We start from the raw sequence: 18,704 nt of genomic DNA on the forward strand, positions 1-18,704 counted from the left end.
TTGCTGGGCAGTAGTCACACACACCTTTAACCCCCCAACATGGGAGGTAGAGGCAGGTGGATCTCTTCAGAAAGTTCCAGGACAGGCTCCAAAGCAACAGAGAAACCCTGACTTGAAAAACCAATATAACAGCCAGTTGGGGAAAAGCCTAAGCTAAGGCCAACCTTTCATAATTAATAAGTTTCCAGGTCATTATTTGCAGGCTGGTGGTCCAAAGATAGTCTGACAAGAAAGCTTGTTACATCCCAGCAGCAGAGGCATTGCTATGGAAACTCTAGCTGTCTAGAGTTTAGGAGAGGAAAGAAACTGAGAGATATGGGGAACGCATCTGGTTTAAAGCGGTGCAGATATTTTGGAAAAAAGAAGTGATGTTGTGCAACATTAAAATTACATTATGAATGTCATCAATGCTACCGAATTCTTTACTTTGGACAAGTCATTAGGCAAATTCAATGCTGTGATGTACTAGCACATTTTATCATAACCATAATAAAATATAACAAGAAAAGAAAACAAAGGACAGTCAAGATAAATAATGCCACACAGGTTTCATGACACATATACCATACTTGACACCCAAAAGGAGCAAGGGAAATCATTAACAGAAGAAAGTTTCTTAAAATTTTAAAATAATGTCACATTTTCTTTGGGATGATGCTTAGTTTTCTTAAGAAATATGTAAGAACTCCAAAATCAAAGGTCACAAAGCATTCCTCAGAGCAACTTTGTTCTGTTTCCAGCACGTCTTCTGGAAACACAGTAATGAAATCATCTTGACTACAACAGTGTTCTGGGAGAGATTTCCTGATTTCTCATTCCAAGACAAAGAAAGACTAAAGATCACAAACCAAGAAGATTTTCTCCAAAACAAACTGTACTATTTGAATGAACCTCCTCTCAGTTTCATGAACAAGTGTGGTGGAGTTATTTTTAACTGGGGACAGAACATTCATTCTGGAAAGTTTTCAGAACTTTAAGCTTGTTGAGAGAAGAAATCCTTCTTGCTGATGAAAAAGACCATTGCAACCTCAGTGCCCCACCCACCCTCAGGAGAAGAATCCTTCACAGGCCATGCATTACATTTTTCAGGGCTCAAAATCACCTAGATTGAGAGAAGTGTGGACTTTGGATCCCTTTCAATCACTGCTAGAAGAGAAAGGTACCTGACATCATCTAGATACACATACACTGTATTTTTGCTCATGCACATGTATTCATAAATAACGAGCCTGGATGATACCAACTGGATTCTATTGTTTTTTTATTGATTATTATTTTCATTAAACAGTGTTAGACAAGTTAGGATGATTAAAAAAAACAACTAATATTTTTGGACCATGTGCATCCTTGTAACTTGAAGAAATGATCTGATCTTTTATCACAGAAGTCAATTCATAAGTTGCACAAATACTAAGCAATGTATATTCCAACCACAATGGTCACTTCTGTGTTAGTCATTCAGTATGACACTTGACTACTACATGGCTGCAGATGTTTACAGAGTTTAGTAAAAAAAGCCAAAGCAAATAGGAAAAGTATCTTCTTTCTAATGGGTAGTGCTAGTGAGGCTCTCAGAGGTGGGTGTCGGCAATGGGTATCCTCCTGAGTTCTACAATCTGGGAGTCACTCAAGGTACCTCCCTCCTGGCTGCCTTGACCAGATTCGTTGTCACTGACACTGAGACCAGCACCTGGAATGGAAGAAGAATGAACACACAAGTCTAAGCTATTGGTGGTTAATTCTTAACGATCAAGTCATATTAAATCAAAACATCTTATTTCTAGATTAGTAAAAGTCCAGGCTGTTTATTTGGAATAAATAACAAATGCCTTGAAATTATGGAATTATACTTTGAATTGAAGTTACTTTTGTTGCTTTTTTAAAAAGTGGAAATTGATTTCTAAAGACATAGTGTTGTGCTTCTCATGTTTTCATTTTGTTTTGAGACAGCTTCTCACTACATAGCCCAGGCTGGCCTTGTATTCACAGCAATCCTCCTGCCTCAGCCTGAGTGCTGAGATTACAGGCATGAGTCACCACACTTGGCTTCCTCTATTTTTCTTGTTGCCATGTGATAGCCAGGTACAATTTATAATAGAGAACAGGGTTTTTCAATGAAGGGTTTACCAGTGTAGAAAATCAGACAAGTTACTTGCCTTTTTCATCAATGGGATAAAAAACATAACCACCAACCCTGGAACTCCACTGAGTCTGGTAGCCCCATGCTACCAGATGCTCAATGTTGGCTCTGAGTCTGAGAAGAAAGACAGGCTTGTATCGACACCATATGCTGTCCATCCTATCAGTGCCCCAGGAAACTGGCCCTGAAGAGTAAGCCTAAGACAAGGACATGTAAATAACACAGTGCTAGACATTCTCATTGGAAACCCAGGAAGCCACTGTTCTGAACAGCATGCAACACCTCAAATTTCTGTTTTGAAGATTTTCTCCTAGACACTACTTTCTCCTCCACGGTGCACAATAATTTAAAACTCTCCTAGGTTCTTTCCTTCTGTAATGTGGGCCTATATTTACTCTTGTGTTCTGCCTCTACACACACACAGGCATGCACACATGCACATGGTGAGTGAGACAGAGAAGACAGATGTGGTGACAGAGTGCGCTGCCACCAATGGCCAGGTAACAGCTCTCAGTGCTTCCCCCTCTGCTGGCCACTCAGCTTTGCAGAAAGAAAGTCAAGTTAAGAAGCAAGTCTCTGCCAATTCTTCTGCTGGTAGCTATGGGAAGGAGGTCACTGAGCTTCAGAATAGCCTCTGTGGAGAAAGGATGAGGAGCCCACAACCACTTCTTCTAGCCAAGCCCCACCTTTCCTGATCTTGTCCTTCACACCCTCTGCCTTATTCCTTCCTATGTTTCTGTGTCACATAAAGTGCCCACCCCTTGCTCAGGTCCCCTGGCTCTTTCCAGACTTTTTCTGTTTTCTCTCCTGTCTGTTTCTCCCACTACCTAGGTACTGGTGACCTCTACAGATGTATGTAAAAGCCTGCAGGGTCTGCATGACCCCACTTGCTCTCAGTGTCCTTCCCTTCCATACCACCTCTGCAGGGACACACTTCACACTCACAACCTTCTTTATTGGGCTGCCTATGCTCTTCTGTGGACATCACTTCATTGCCCTCAATGCAATGAAGCACCATGATTCTCTGTCAAAATGTCTGCCTTTCCTATTGAATTACATCCTTCCCATGACTCTGGCTCATACTCCTATAAAATGCTAAGTGCATTATGGGTGTTTGTATCTTGTGGGGGAGCATGTATTCAGAAACTAGGCTCTGAGCCCACCTCCATCACTTGGTAACTGGGCAGGCCTCTTGGACTTGATCCAATAGTCCTCCCTGTCATGCTTTCTGGAGATTTCTCAAAAGATGGAACACAAATAGGTGAGAAACACTTAATAATAATAACTATCCTTATTTTTCAGGGAAATGAAAGTAAAACTCCTTTGAGATTTCATCTTATCCCAGTCAGAATGGTCAAAATCAATAAAACAAATGACAGCCATGCTGGTGAGGATGGAGGGAAAGGGGATCATTTATTCATCTCTGGTGGGAGTGAAAGTTGGTACAGTCATTATGGAAATCAGTGTGGTGATTTCTCAGGAAGCTGAAAATAGATCTACTTCAAGATCCAACTGTACAACTATACACCCAGCAGACTCTACATCTGACCACACAGTTACTTGCTTAAACCATGTTCATTGCTGCTCTATTTATAATAACCAGAAATTGGAAACAGCCTAGATGTCCATTAACTGATGGCTGATGAAAATGCAGTGCATTTATGCAACAGAATATTATCCAGCTGTTAAGAAAAATCAGTTATGAAATCTGAATGTAAATGGATGGACCTAGAACCAATCATTAGGAGTGAGGTAACCCCACACCCAAAATGACAAACATTGTATGTTTTCTCTTATATGTGGATGTCAGCTTTTAAGCTTTTGATATGTGTGTTCCAGTCAGAATGACCACAGAGGTTAGGTAGTTAGAGACCAGGGGGGAGGAGAGGATCTTCTAAGGAAGGGGAAGTATAGTATAGTATTATAAAGAGATAAAGGGGAAACTAAAATAGGATTATTTGAGAGGGAGATGGGAAGGCATGGTAAATGAGGGAATGTGGGGAAGAACAAGTAACACTAAAGACCTTGTAAAAAGCCATATGGAAAGCCTGTGTGTGTGTGTGTATATATATATGTGTGTGTGTGCATGTGTGTGCATACACACTGTATGTGTGTTACTATAACAGTGGCACAAGGGTTACATATGTATGTTACATACATTACATATATAAATACATGTAAACACTTGTGCCTCTATTACATTAGTACACATATGTTGCATAAATGAATAAATGTTACGGATGTACCAATCTTTTTTCTTTTAAAATTAGATTTAAGGCCCACTCCATGAGATGGAACCCATACCTAACACTATGAAAGTGGCCAAGAACCTGATACTAGATAGGCTATGGAGGCTCAGGGAAAACTTACTACTATTATTCTGCTAAAGGAACATAGCAGTAAAATGACTTCAAAACACATATTGCTTATTCTCATAGATAAGTGCATCTCTCAACCCTTTTTAAAGGAAATTCTTCCTGCAGCAGATGGGAAATAACATAGAGACCTACAAATGGACAATGTACAAAGCATGAGAGACTTTGGAACACTAAGCCCTAAGTAGGTTTTCTTTATCAAACTCTTCCCTTAAAAGGTCAGAAACCTATGTGAATAAGAAGGCAAAAAGATTGCAAGAGCCAGAGATGGTAGATGATGCTATTGTATTACAAATCTGACAGAGACCTCGTGGTGGAACCACCTCTGGAAACCATCAAGGACACATCCTGCAGTGTGCTTCACTAAACTAGACATTCTTAATCCAGTCAAATTGGCAATCAGAATTGGGTATCACAAATAGTCTAAGATGTAGTTTGTCTTGTGATTTCCTGAAAAGCATCTTAGTCCTAATACTTTAAGCCAAGATTTGGGGAAAAAGTCAGTGACTGTGGAAGCAGCAGTTTTCTCGTATGGAGAATGGGCAACCACAGAAGAACCACAAGCAACAATTTTCATTAACCTTACACTTCCCCTTTCTCAGAAACTTACTGCTTGGGTTAGGAAGAGGGTGGTGATTATTCTGTTACACCGATGCAAACATGGGATGAAAACCTGACTTGTATCGAGGGACCAACCATATCACACCATAGGACAGTCACAGAATGGAGATACCAATCAGTCTCCTGACTCTGTCACTTGTGCTGCAAGATCTAACCATGATTCTTTCTTTGTCTCAAGGTGTCAAACTTGGTCTTAAAGTGATCAACACTGTCTACAAAATGAATATCAAACTAGGCACAGATTTAAACCACCCTATTTATTATGCCACATCATAGTCACGGTGCAGTTTAAAACTAAGTGTCAGCAGAATATATTATGAACATATAAAATAAAATTTATTGTGTATATACACTCCTGTGTGGGTGTGTGCACACACAAATGTGTGCATGTGGTAGCCAGAGGTCAATATTGTGTGTCTTTCCTTACAGCTCTCTACCTCACATAGTTTCGAATTGGACTGAAGCTCACTGATTTGGCTTCACTGGTTGGCCAGCAAATCCCAGCATCCTCTTGTCTTGACTCTCTGTACTGGAATTGAGTTTATGTTCCTGTTGTGCTTAGCTTTTCATGTGGGACTGAGGACAGCAGACTGGATGAAAGAAAAGGAAGGTATACAGAAAGGAGAGGAACACAAGAGGAATGGAATACATATGCCATGAAAGTAGATGAGAAGGGGAGGAACCCTTTGTGAGGGAAGAGGTTCAGCCAGAGGGAAGCAGTAAGGGGCAGATAAGAACAAAACATAATGACACATGTGTATGAAAATATAATAAACCCATTTCTTTGCAATCTAACACCTCAATTATGTTAAAGTCCATGTTATTAGACTTTTTTCTAGATTTAGGTATGCTATCTCTATAATTTTTAAAATTTAAATTATAAACAAGTTTGTTTTACATGTCAACATTTTAAATATTGTCTCAAAAACTGTTAAAATGCAGTGTGAGTCAAACAAAACACCTTGTTAGGCCAAATCCAGGAAAGAGGTCAATGTTGAATTCTACTGTAGATAGATAGCATGTGGTTGGCTCTTTTATTTTACCATATCCTATGATGGTATGTGTCCAGGGGCTGATGCTTGGTTATTGTAGCATCTTTTCTAATAATACAGAGAACCAATGTTAGAGAGTGCTATTTTGATCTCTTAAAATATTTTTTCCCAACGAGTTTAGGAACTCTAAGGAATGCTAAGCTAAATCTCTAAGCAAGTCATTCCATGCATTCCCGAACCAAATGCACTCAGTACTTGTTATATATATAGCCCACATATCTAATTTAATTATACTCGAAGAATCCATCTTACTTCAGTGTTTGGACATAAAGATCTTATGAAACAGCATGCAGAACACACTAGGGAATCTAATGTGTCCAGATCATAGTTTGTAAACCCCTTTTCTGTCTCAACTTTACTCAGTGTTTTATGTAGCTAGTCATTTTCCCTAAAACTCTTTTCTGTCTTTAGTTGCCTTTCTTATTTTCTAGAATTTCTCTGTGGCACCTCCTTCCCCTCTGACTTAGATGCAAACATTATCTAGTGTTTTCCTGTTTCCCACCCTTTCTCTTTCCTTCCCTTTCTCTCTAACTTTTCTCTTCATTTCTTTCCTTTCTTCTCTTTTAGCCACTCTCCTAACTCAAACTTAATACTCCCTATAGCACCCAATAAAATCTCTGCCGGAATGTGTTTCAAAGATTACCTTCTACCCTGGTCCTTGGCTTATGATTGAACCTTACGAATATTTAGGAGGAATGCTCATCATAAGACACATTGGGTTCCCCAGCAAACACTCTAAGGAAGCTCTGAACCATTGACCCAGGTGAGAAGCCAATCTTTCCCAGTCCTCTGGTCTTCCTCAGCACCCATCCTTTATTGACCTTTTCCAAGCGTGCGGTCTTAGCCTCAAGAGCCTGGCCCACCCTGAGATCTTTCCCCCTTTCTGACACTCCTTATAATTTACTTTTTATACTTTCGTGAAAGTTATTATGCCTCAAAAATTTGCATGATCCACTATAAATGTCCAACTGCTTATGCCTACCAAACAGCATTTTCACATTATTCTATACAATAGCAAGGGTTCTGCACTCCCAAAAGGAAATTGCAACTAACTATATTCTGGAAATGCAAGGTTAAATTCAATAAAATGGGTTTTGTTTATTTTGTTTTTACAATACTTTAGAACTGTTAAAATGATAATTTGAACTGTGAATCTATAGTTTCCCTAATACACTCTGGCAGGGGATTATTCCCTAGAGGAACAGCTACAAAAAGCACAAGGAGTGTGTTCATGGTCATTCATCTGCAAAATTGCTTTGAGTTACTGACAGTGCAAGCAAAGTACCTGTGAGGCTGTCTCAGTCTACTTAGTTCACTGTTGGTTCTCTGCTCTAACACTGTTCTCCACAAACAAACTTCACACTACAATTGAAAGTTTTCTTGAGTGTGTCCTTCCTCTGTCCCTTTCCTGTTTAAACCCTACACATTCTCCAAAAGAGACAGCTTCTTCCCTTGATCTCAAAACTCTACAACTTCTTGACTATTTATTTTCTTCTTCATTAACTCCTATTTCTATTCCTACCCCCCTGGCAGTCCAAGATTTCACATTTCATCCATCCAATAATTCACGTTTCGAAAGCTCTTCCCTGCAGGCATTTGCTTATTAACATCAGTTTTGTATAAAGCATTGAGTTCTTACTTATTTCAGTAGAAATTTTCATTTCTCAAAAGGGCTCAAGGACACTGTGGCATTCTGGGTGTGAGCACATGGAGGGGCCAGGAGACAGTGATGTGCTTTGTGGACTCACCATTTCTTAATTATGAGATCCTGATATGAAATGCAAATCAAGATGAAGTCCCCAAATTTGGGGAGTCATTCTCAAGATACAGGAGTTTTACTTTGTGAGGACAAAAATGTTTTACTGAAGTAATAGAAAAATTAAACTATTTTTATACTGAAATATCTTTAAATAAGAATTTTAAAAACTTTGTCTTTGGGAATGTATGTTGTTGCTTTTTAAAAACTTCATTGGCACTTTTACAATAGTAACAGTTCAAACGTTTTCTGGAAAAGAAAATGTTTAAAAACTACTTATAGGAAGTGGAAAAACCTCTAAAATGATTAATATTCACAAATATTTATGGCAAATTAAGTATCTAACCTATACTACTGTGCTGGCTAATCTTGACTGACAACATGACCAGACTGAGAGGTGTACTTTTCAGGTTTTTTGTAAGGTTATTTTCAAATCAGGGGACTCACTCTGGCCTCGTCAGTCATTTAATTCATTGATATTTTCAAAAATTGAATGAACACCCGGGAGGTGGCACCAAAAAGCAGGTTGCTGGTAGCATGCCTTTGAAGAGGATGTCTCTTGACCCTGGTTCCTTCTTGCTACTCTTTTTATACTCTGGTTGCCAGGAAGTGACCATCTTTCCTCATGCTGTCCTTGATATTTTTACTTTGTCATGGGCTGAAAAGCAATGGGGCCAGCTGACCATGGACTGGAACCTGTAAAATCATGCGCCAAAAGAAACCACCCCTTTCCTGTTTCACTTGTGTATCTGTCACGGTGGTGGAAAGATCACACCACCAATAATGTGGACATTTACACACTGAAGAGAATGGTATTCATCAATGATTTCTCCCAGAGCATGTGACCTTCGGTCAGATTTCTCACTGTCTCCATTTCTAGGAGATGTGCTGTTCAACTGGGGACTGTAGGGTCTTATTTCTTTCTGTATAGGAATCATTCTCAAGGGTTACAGACTTAGAGAAACTGACCATACACACACACACACACACACAGAGAGAGAGAGAGAGAGAGAGAGAGAGAGAGAGAGAGAGAGAGAGAGAGAGAGAGAGAGAGAGAGAGAGAGAGAGAGAGAGAGAGAGAGAGAGAGAGAGAGAGGCATGCATGCACGCACGCATGCACGCACATGCACACAGTTGCGCACACACACAGGGAGTCAGTGAAATCCTGCATGCAATTGCACACACTTTGGAAACTGTGGACACATACAATGTTTGTTACAGTGCTTCTGAAAGTATGCATGAAATATATCCTCATGAATGACATCTCTCTCTTTTTTTTTTTTTTTTTTCAGCTCAGAGGCAAACTCCTTCAGTGAGCTTCTTTTACTGAATCTGACTTACTAAGGTCTTGGTGTTCTTGCCAGATTTTAGGACACAGACATTTACATTGAGTTAGAGTATGTTGTTTTCTTGCTTAAAAGCAAATTGTAAATTATTTTTAGTCTGTGTTACATTTGATGCTAGGAACAGAATATCCCAGGGCTTGACTGGGATCAGAAATGGGTCGTGAGAATCAGGGTATGCCAAGGGTGATGGCGCATTTGCACATTCGTAGAAGGAGACATAAAGTAGCCTAGCAAAACTGCTTGCTTCTAATGTCATTTGCAGGTGTCATACATACCAGTTTTTAATGCAAATATCAAATCATCGAACTCCTGGGACTCCTCATCAGCTATCAGGGAGCCCTGGCCATATCCTCCAGAAGAAGGGAATGAGGCACCATTCTGGGGACTTGTCTTCAAATCAGGGCTTGCCTGGCTCGTCTGTTGGAAGGATGCTCTCTCCCAGTCAGATGGCACCTTTTGGGTTGGGGTAAGAGCAGAAGGATGTGACAATTGATACCATGAACGTACATGTTTACGTTGAAGCCCAATTTTGCAATGCATTTCTACATTTCATTAAAAACTGTGAATGGCCTATTAGATTGTTTTCTTAGCTTGCATGTTATGTGTGTTCTTGAGAAAAGTAAGCCTCCCATCAAGTTAGTATAACCTGATTATTTAAAAGGTACTCAGTCACATGTAGACTGCTATGATGCCATGTATGTAGAGACAAAACTATCATCTATTTATTTATTTGTAAAATATGTGTTAAGGAAATTCAGAGCAGTCCAAATTCTTAATCTGAGATATATTTCAAATGCAGTCGGTATATAAAAAAACACCAAAATTAGAGGGAGTTTATCAAATCCCTTCTTGCTTTTGATGAAATGTTCAAAAGGAGTTCTGTGCTGAGATGTCTGCATGTATTCCTGGTTTCCTAGGTCACTGGCAAACCAGGTCAATGGTAAAGGAGCCCTTAATCCCTCCTTTCCTTGGCCTTCCCCGCTCTTGCTGGCTTTTTCGATGTCTCCTGCAGTCTCACTGACAGCTGGATCAAGGCCGATTTTGAGCCCCTGAGGAATGCAGACAGACTTTAAGCTATGCAGTTGTGCAACACCCCAGAGGAACACTCCAGCAATGGCTCCAGCCCAGGAACCCGAGGGTCACAGCTGTTGCCTTCCGAGGTAAGGTTTGCTGAGAGACTGCAGAGGCATGTCACATTAAGAAAAGTAAACCAAGAACTCCAAGATGAACTCAGTGAGGTGAAAGCTCAGGGTGACTGTCACCAGTGATCCGGACATCAGGAACAACACTGTCCTACAGAACAGTTTTCAATGACAGGAATATTTCATATCTAAGTTCTCCAACACTGCAGCTTCTCAGCACTTTTGTCCAAGGAACACTGATAGTGTGGCTGAGTGGATGACACACTAGATCTATGATGCTAGCTGCTTTAATTCAGTCACACATGGCTAAAAGATATTTCAACAAGACAGGTTAAATGTTAAATGGTAACCAAATACTAAATTGGTAACCATTCAAAAAGACCAATGGATCTTATAAATATTCCTATCGGGTTTATATTTTTGTCACTTATTATCTGGCATAAAACTTTGTTGATTAACCAAGTGAGGCCTCACCCTCTCTGAGAAGTGGAGGGGGTGGGGTGGGGGAAGGTAGGGGGGAGCAGGAGAAGGGGAAGGAGTGGGAACATTGGTATGTAAAATGAGAAAAGATGGTTTTGCGTATCATTATAAAAATGATAAAAATAAGAATATCTGGCATATAACATAGTACTAAATTTCAATATATTTCAAAGTACTAAAGATATCTCAACTTTTTTCTTTGTTAACAAAATTTAAGATTTATTTATTTATTTATTTATTTATTTATTTATTTATTTATTTGGTTTTTCAAGACAGGGTTTCTCTGTATTGCTTTGGAGCCTTCCTGGAACTCACTCTGTAGATCAGACTGGCTTTGAACTCACAGAGATTGGCCTGCCTCTGCCTCCCAAGTGCTGGGATTAAAAGCATGTGCCACCAACGCCTGGGCGAAGATTTATTTTTATGTTATGTATATGAGTGTTTTGCCTGCATATGTGTATTGCACCATGTGCATGTCTGATCTCTACAGAGGCCAAAAGAGAGTACTGGGTTCCAGGTGGGTGCTGGGAATCAAACCTGGGTCCTCCGTAAGAGCAGAAAGTGTTCTTAACTGCTGCGACATATCTCTAGCTCTAGCATGTCTCACTTTTTAAACATCCTTCTTAAACTTACTCATCTTACAGCCAAAATACATTCTTTTTAATCTATATATTTTTAATTTATTATTTTTCTCCTACCTACATGCCCTGCAAACACCTATCTACTGTACGTTTATCCATTATGAGTTGATAACTCTTTATAGTAATTTTTTTCTCATTCAAGCCAAAAGGCTATACACAGTAATGGCAATGTAATTATTTGCTTCAATTTTAAATTGACAGAAATGAGTGTACACCTTTTACCCTGCCAGCGAAGACAAAAGGTATCTATGGGCAAGTAGATTATCTATCATCTATCTATCTATATCTATCTATCTATCTATCTATCTATCTATCTATCTATCTATCTGTCATCTGTCTGTTTTTGTCTATCACATCTCTATATAGCAACCATCTAAGTTATCATTATCTATTTATCTATATATCTATCATCCTATCAATATTTCCTCTTCCATAAAATGTTTCTTATTTCATGCATGTGTGTGTGTGTGTGTGTGTGTGTGTGTGTGTGTGTTTAGGTAGCAAACACAAATGCTGTTTTGCTTGCTTCCTTTCTTCAGAAGGCGTGGTAGCCAAGCACAGGCCAGGCCTGCATACTTGTGAGGGCTGTGCATCACTGTGTCTTCTGGGACAAATGGAGCCAGGTGTGCTTACAGTCTCAACAGTGGTCCTTCTAATATGTTGCCAAAATGCAGGGGTGGGGGGCATGTGATTCACACTCAGGAAATCAAACTTACATGGACAGAATAATGCAGCCAGCAGTGGGAGGCAGATTTTGTAAAAGAAATCCTGCCTAGATTTTCCAGGACTTCCAAACACACCCCCTGAGCCTTTGCTTCAGAAAGTCTGATGGTATTTAAACTAGAAGGAGACCCTGCTTGTTTTCTTTTCCTTATTGGGATTGAAGAAGTGTGAGGGGATTGGCAAAAAAGGACAGCTGTGAGTGTGATTTTAGGAAGAATGGTATTTTAAAAAAGCATTTCTTAGACATATTCCATTGCTGTCACATCAGATTAGAAGGTTTTGAAGGAAATGACACATTTTGCTTTGATTTCTCTATACAAATAGCTGATCCATGGTGCTCCTGGGAGAGAAAAGTAATCCCTCAAATGACATGCAGGTAGGAAAGGGTTTAGACATCAGTTAGTACCTTTTGTCTTATACTCTTTACCAAGCGAGGGCTGGTCAGCAGGTGAGAGAGGGAATCAGGGTGGGGTTAAGGGACACACCTCTTCCATAGAGTTGATGAGGTTCTGGGTAGACTTGTTCATCTCTCCTGCTGGAGGCATTCCGCTCCCAGGAGTGAAGAAGGCTGTGCTGGGTCCTGGGTGACCATTCATTTCCACCGTATAGCTGGCTTTCATAGGGCAACACGTTTGGTTGTGTAAAATGAAATAAACCACAAAAACATAAAGTCCCTATAAAAAAGAAAACCACATTATTATGTCAAAGGTGGTCAGGCCAGCACAGCCGAAGCCTAAAAACTGCAGTAAGTCTAGCTGATCGTCTTCAGGAGGCTCCAGTCTAACCCAAACCTAGGAGCGACTGAATATGCTAGCAGTCCAGCAAGAGGTCACCGCAAATTCCAAGTCATCAATGTCACTTAGGAAGACTGGGCTCTCAACAATCATTTTTTTTTCTCAACATATTAAGTAACTGAATGTAGCCTACTAACATATGAAACAAATTATAAATAAATTATAGAAATTTATTACTGAGCTATGTTCATCTTGTTTTAGAAGGCAAGCATTTTGTTCCTTAAGAAAGCAACCATTTTTATTCATCTCTCACTTAATGCTATTTAGCTAATTGAGGTATTCCATTCACTTCGAGGGTGTCTGGAAAGAGCTGAATAACTGCCAGTTGACACTCTGTGCATCTCACCTACTTATCTTACTTGGAACTGAATCACTGCATAGGGACTGTGTGGATTGCTTAAGCTTTAGCATTCCATGTCTCTCCATAAATGTTGCACAAGAGCAGTAAAGCTATCTTGTGCATTCTTCAAAAGCCGTTAGCCCTTCAAATTCCTCGGCAACATACTCAAACACTTGATAATTACTCTGCTTCCGTCACAAGAAGGCTCTCTGTTTTTGTTTTGTATTCTGTTCATTACACTCTTTTTCGTCATGATTTCCACACATGCTCTACTATATGACTGCTCTCCAAAACCTGATGACTCTAACATTTTCATTTAGACAATAAAATACCTTAAATTGTGTCTTTTGTGTTTCCTGGTATTTAAAATTTTAATGCAAATAAGAATCTCTCTTAGTAAAATACTTGATAAAGATAAAAATAAAGATACTCAGCTAATTAAAGAAGAAATGGAATAACAAGAAATGTAAACAAAAAAAGAAATGTAAACAAGTGTCAGTGGTTTGTAACCTTTGTACTCTCCAGGCTTCTAACATTTCTAGAGTACTGAAGCAATAGAAATTGTACAAACCCAGAACATCTACCTACCAGTATAAATAGCAAACTGATTCTTAGGAAACACCATGGCCCAGCAGTCACAAGTAATTTTTTATGTAAGTGAACTGAGAGGACAGGGTGCAATGCTTCACGGGCCAGCATTTGATCTCTGGTTGTCTTCGGAGAACTATGAGAGTCAAGCCTGTCCTTCTACTGGGGCGACACCTTCTCAGCTGCTCTCCATAACTAAGAGCATGTTTTAAAAGCAGTGTTGTGCACAGTAAACATGTTTTTAAACAAATTGCTGTAATCATCCACTAAGACCAAGCAGAAACATACATCTCCCTTTGAATTTGGTTTGTCAGTTCTTTCAGAGAGACATTAGTATTCCAAATTACGTAGACTCAGTGAAGTAGTTTCAAGTGCACATTCATAGAAACAACATCTTCCTGAAAACACTCGTGCTCATCCAACATTTTCCTCACACAACTAACTCTTCACATGAGGATGACCTAATTGCATTGGCCACAGCAATGGACAAAACAGGAAAAAAAATTTAAAGTGTCAGCCTTAAAAATTGTGCAAATGTTACTGATTTATTTCAGGGTCACTGTAAGTGTTGAGGAGTGACAGGCCAAAAGCTGGATAAGAAAACAAAACCCATGTTTTCAAAACCCATCTCTAAGGACCCATCTGTTAAGGCTGAACAGCCTTTCTCCTGTTTGTTTTCATATCCAGCCTTTCGTGCGCCAGGAATCACTCTGCCTGCTGAACATGACTGCCTTCAAAAGCTGCATTCTTTTTCTTAAAAGCATGGAAGTATACAGTAAATATTTTGAGACTTTTAGACGTGCCCTAGGAAACACAAACATGGTTAAAATAAAAAGGAAAGGATGTTTAAATGCAGATTATGTTTAAATGACTCTTGCTCGGTCTGGGCCAAGCTGTGCAAATATAGAAAAGGGGCCTTCATTTATCCAAAGTACTCAGCTGTGGAAGTTTCTGACCTCAGAGTAAAAACAAGTTCCCCTTCCAAACACTGTATGTTGAACCCAGGCTCCCTGCTACAGTGCTATGTGAAGCAATTTCAATAGTGCACCTAGATTCTCAGTTTGTAGAATGTTGCACGCTCACAGTGTATACTACCACGCACTGACATGCAAGGGATAAGACATGCGTGGTTTCTGCTCTCAAACTGCTCACAAATAAAACAACGTTCCACCCCCACCATGTATCAAGTTCATATGCACCAGCTTGCATGTGTCTGTACTTCCTGCCATTTGCGGATGGCAAGTTTACATGAAAGCCAGTTCTGTCTATGAATTGCTGTTTTATTTTGATGGTCCTCCTATAAGCATGAAAATGCTTTTAAAAATCTTTAATCTGTCTTTAGCTTCATTGAGTATAACATTAAGCTCCATTCTGCATTCCTTTTGATCTAGGAAATTTAAACATACAAGCTAATATTCAGTGAGCTACAAATGAAATCATATAGTCTAAAGGATTATACATTCTCATAGCCCTAGTTTTAAGGATTTATTTATTATTTGTATATGTTTATGTGAATTTATTTGCATCCCATGCATGTGGGAAACCACAGAGCTGAAAAGAGGGTGTTTGATCCCTTGGAACTGGAGTCAAAGGGGTTTGCAAGTTGCCATGTGGGTGGCAGTTCTCCACTCAGGTCTTCTGCAAGAGCAGGGGGTGTGCTTAACCACAGAAGAGTAAGACAAGCGAAGGGAAGGGATTTCAGTTGTCCTCTCCACCACTGCTGTCAGTCCCTCGCTTCCAGCCACAAGTTTAAGAAGAAGTAGTTGGAAAGAACTGGCTAGAACAGGCAGGTGGGAGATGGTTTGGCTCTGCTGGATACTGTCTTCAGAGGTTTTTCTCCAACTTCGTCAAGGCTTAAAAGCTCATGGCTGAGGGAGACTACCTCAGGCTTTTACATGAAGTTCTGCCACACCCCCTTCCTTCAGCGAAGGGGCTGGACAAGGTAGCACCACCAGAATTAGGCTTTCTTAAATTCATACACATGGAACATTAAGGAAATCTATTCTACTGCAAGTTCTTAAAAGTAATAGAAAAGGCCGGTCTCTCTGTTGTGTTGTATTGTGTTTGTTTGTTTGTTTGTTTACAGTGGTGGTTCCCAGCCTTCCTAATGTTGTGACACTTCAATACAGTTCTTCAGTTGTGGTGACTCCCAGCCATAAAATTATTTCTTTGCTACTTCCTACGTGTAATTTTTCTGTTATGAATTATAATGTAAATATCTTATATGCAGGATATTTGATATGTGACACCTATAAAAGGGTTGTTCAACCCCCCCCCCAAGGGATCATGACTCACAGGTTGAGAACCAATGGTCTCTGACTTAAAGGAGGAACTTAATATATAACTGATAAATCAGAGACCATGCTTTTGAACTGTCAACAGCAGGGGAGAGGAGGAAGGGGTGAGGACAGTGGTGGGCCTCAGGTATGTGCTAGGTGCAGCCCTCTGATTCTTTTGTAACTATAGCTGGGACATTCAGTAGTGGTTTGCTCAAATTCTTCTGCAGTTCAGTCTTTCCATTCCACATGCCCTGTGCAGAGGCCACAGTTCTGGGAGAAGAGCACACAGTCAGGGCAGGTGGTGGTCTTGGGCTCCTCAGGTGGCTGTCTTTTGGGAGTTGGCTGCTGTGTGTCCCAGGTCCTTCTGCTGTGACTAGGTTTGTGGTTCCCTAGTCCTTCCTGTGGTTACTTTTCCTTAAAGGCCTCTACAGCCCCTCTTGCCTGGCAACCACAGACAGCCACTATGCTCTTTTCTGTTTGCCCTAGGACTGCCTTAGGGCTCTGACATGCTGCATTCTGACCCACCAGTGATGTGGCAGCAAAGAAGATAGACTCTGGGCCAATAACAAAGCTGAAGAGACAAATGCAGGGTTTCCACAGTTACATATATTACTTTATAGCAACGAGAGAAGTAGGAATCTCATCTTTAACTTCTTCATTTTGAAGCTCTTACACTTTACATTGAAAATTGATTTTGTTAGTGTTTATACTTATAATAAGAGCTGCAGTGTAATCTGTACATCAAACAGAGAGAAAGGGAACAGGTAAGTTCTTTCTGAGGACTGTTGACTAGTCAATGTAACTGACACTTAGACATATAGGGGGCGATTATTACTCCAACACTTCTCACAACACTACCCACTGTGCACTGAGGGTTCCATCAGCTTCTGCCCCAATGACTTCTAGTGTCAGGGACTTTCAGTTCAGAACGAGTACAGTGAAGAAGTCAGCTGGCTTCAGGCATGCCTATGGCTCTGCTTAGCTGCAGGCCTTCACCTTCCAGGTCTCGACAAGTGTCTGTCCTAAACTAAACAGTTACTAGGAACAAAAGCCTGAAAAGTTTTTTATCCTAAGTATGTAGGAGTCAGATAACATGTTCTTCCTTTTGTCCTGGCAAAATTTCTGTCTGTTATTTCAGGGTACATTCCTCTGCATGTCATGGATGGAGAACCATTTGGTCAGCGTTCTCACTGTGATAAATATTCTTGAGTCAAAACATTGATTATTAGGCCATGGTTCAGTAACCACTTCTCCAGTAGAGTAACCTGCAGTCTAGTCTTTCCTCTTGAGTCCTAGTTTACAGTGCTTTGTGACTGAGTCCCTCCCACAGTCAATGTATTGTTGTCAGCTTTCAAAGCTCAGAGCAGAAACCGATCATGAAGCTACCTACCAGGAGTCAGGCAAGACAGATAAATTATAGATTAAGTTTTGTCAAAGTCACAAGAACACATACTGCTGATGCCACAAACCCCAGGAGCACTAGGTTGGAATAGTTTCCAAAATAAAAATCAAGCTGGGTGGTAGGATCGAGGAGCAGATAACAGAAGAGGTGGACAAACAGTGCTGAGATACAACTCACAGACATAGGAAAATGCTGGAATCTGAGAACAAAATGAAAAGCTTTAATTGTAAAAAAGGAGAAAAGAACTGAAAAGAGCTGTAAATGAGGGGAATATTTCCTTTTCTCCAGGGATGAGCGCCTTAATAGATGATTTGATCCCACATGATAGTCATCTCTAAACACACACACACACACACACACACACACACATGAGCACCACTGAAGGGACTCAGTGTACTCTACCTAATGCATCTATCTCTAGTCGTGTAAAACTGATTCAGAAGAATAACACATTTGAGCGGGATTGGGAAGGGCACTGGAGGAGTTGGAGTAGGGAGAAGGATGGGTAGAAATGATATAAATATAGTACTGGAGTATAAAATTTTCAGAATGTTATCTCTTAGAGGCATGATCTTAATTAATGAGAGACAGAAGGGGAGTGGACCTGTAGGGGAGGGGATCTGGGGAAGGACTAGGAGGAGCAGAGGGATGGGAAACTCTAATCAAAATAGATTATAAGAAAAATTCAGAAAATTATAAAACTCCAAATTATACTGTGACCATTCAAATGTTAGTATAAATACTTTATAGCTAACATCTATTAATTATACAAATTCCTGGGTTTCACTGTGACATTTCCACATTTGCATATGATTTGTTTGTTCTTGTCCCCTTTCCTTCTATGCTCTCTTGTATGTCCCCCACCCTGCCCCCATTCCCTTCTTTCCTGTCTTGGATAGCCATATAATTTATAAACAATTTAAAAAGTTTTTCATAATAGCTTGGTATTGGCACAAAAATAGACAGGTAGACCAATGGAATAGATTTGAAAACCCTGATATTAACCCACACACCTAGGAACACCT

At 40.0% G+C, this 18,704-nt stretch overlaps 1 protein-coding gene across 1 annotated transcript in view; it reads right to left on the reverse strand.

Annotated features, from left to right (window-relative positions):
* Positions 1-1,251: 1,251 nt before the first annotated feature.
* Adgrv1 (adhesion G protein-coupled receptor V1) overlaps positions 1,252-18,704 on the reverse strand; it is a 509,614-nt gene continuing 492,161 nt past the window's right edge. Inside the window, exons 87-89 of the mRNA XM_035440478.1 lie at positions 12,762-12,950; positions 9,566-9,743; positions 1,252-1,690 (exon numbers count right to left, since the gene is read on the reverse strand). Coding sequence (XP_035296369.1) covers positions 1,572-1,690; positions 9,566-9,743; positions 12,762-12,950 — 486 coding nt within the window. The 3' untranslated portion in view covers positions 1,252-1,571. The remainder of the gene's footprint in view (positions 1,691-9,565; positions 9,744-12,761; positions 12,951-18,704) is intronic.

The sequence above is a fragment of the Cricetulus griseus genome, chromosome 2, assembly GCF_003668045.3.
Source record: "Cricetulus griseus strain 17A/GY chromosome 2, alternate assembly CriGri-PICRH-1.0, whole genome shotgun sequence".
Lineage (NCBI taxonomy): Eukaryota > Metazoa > Chordata > Mammalia > Rodentia > Cricetidae > Cricetulus > Cricetulus griseus.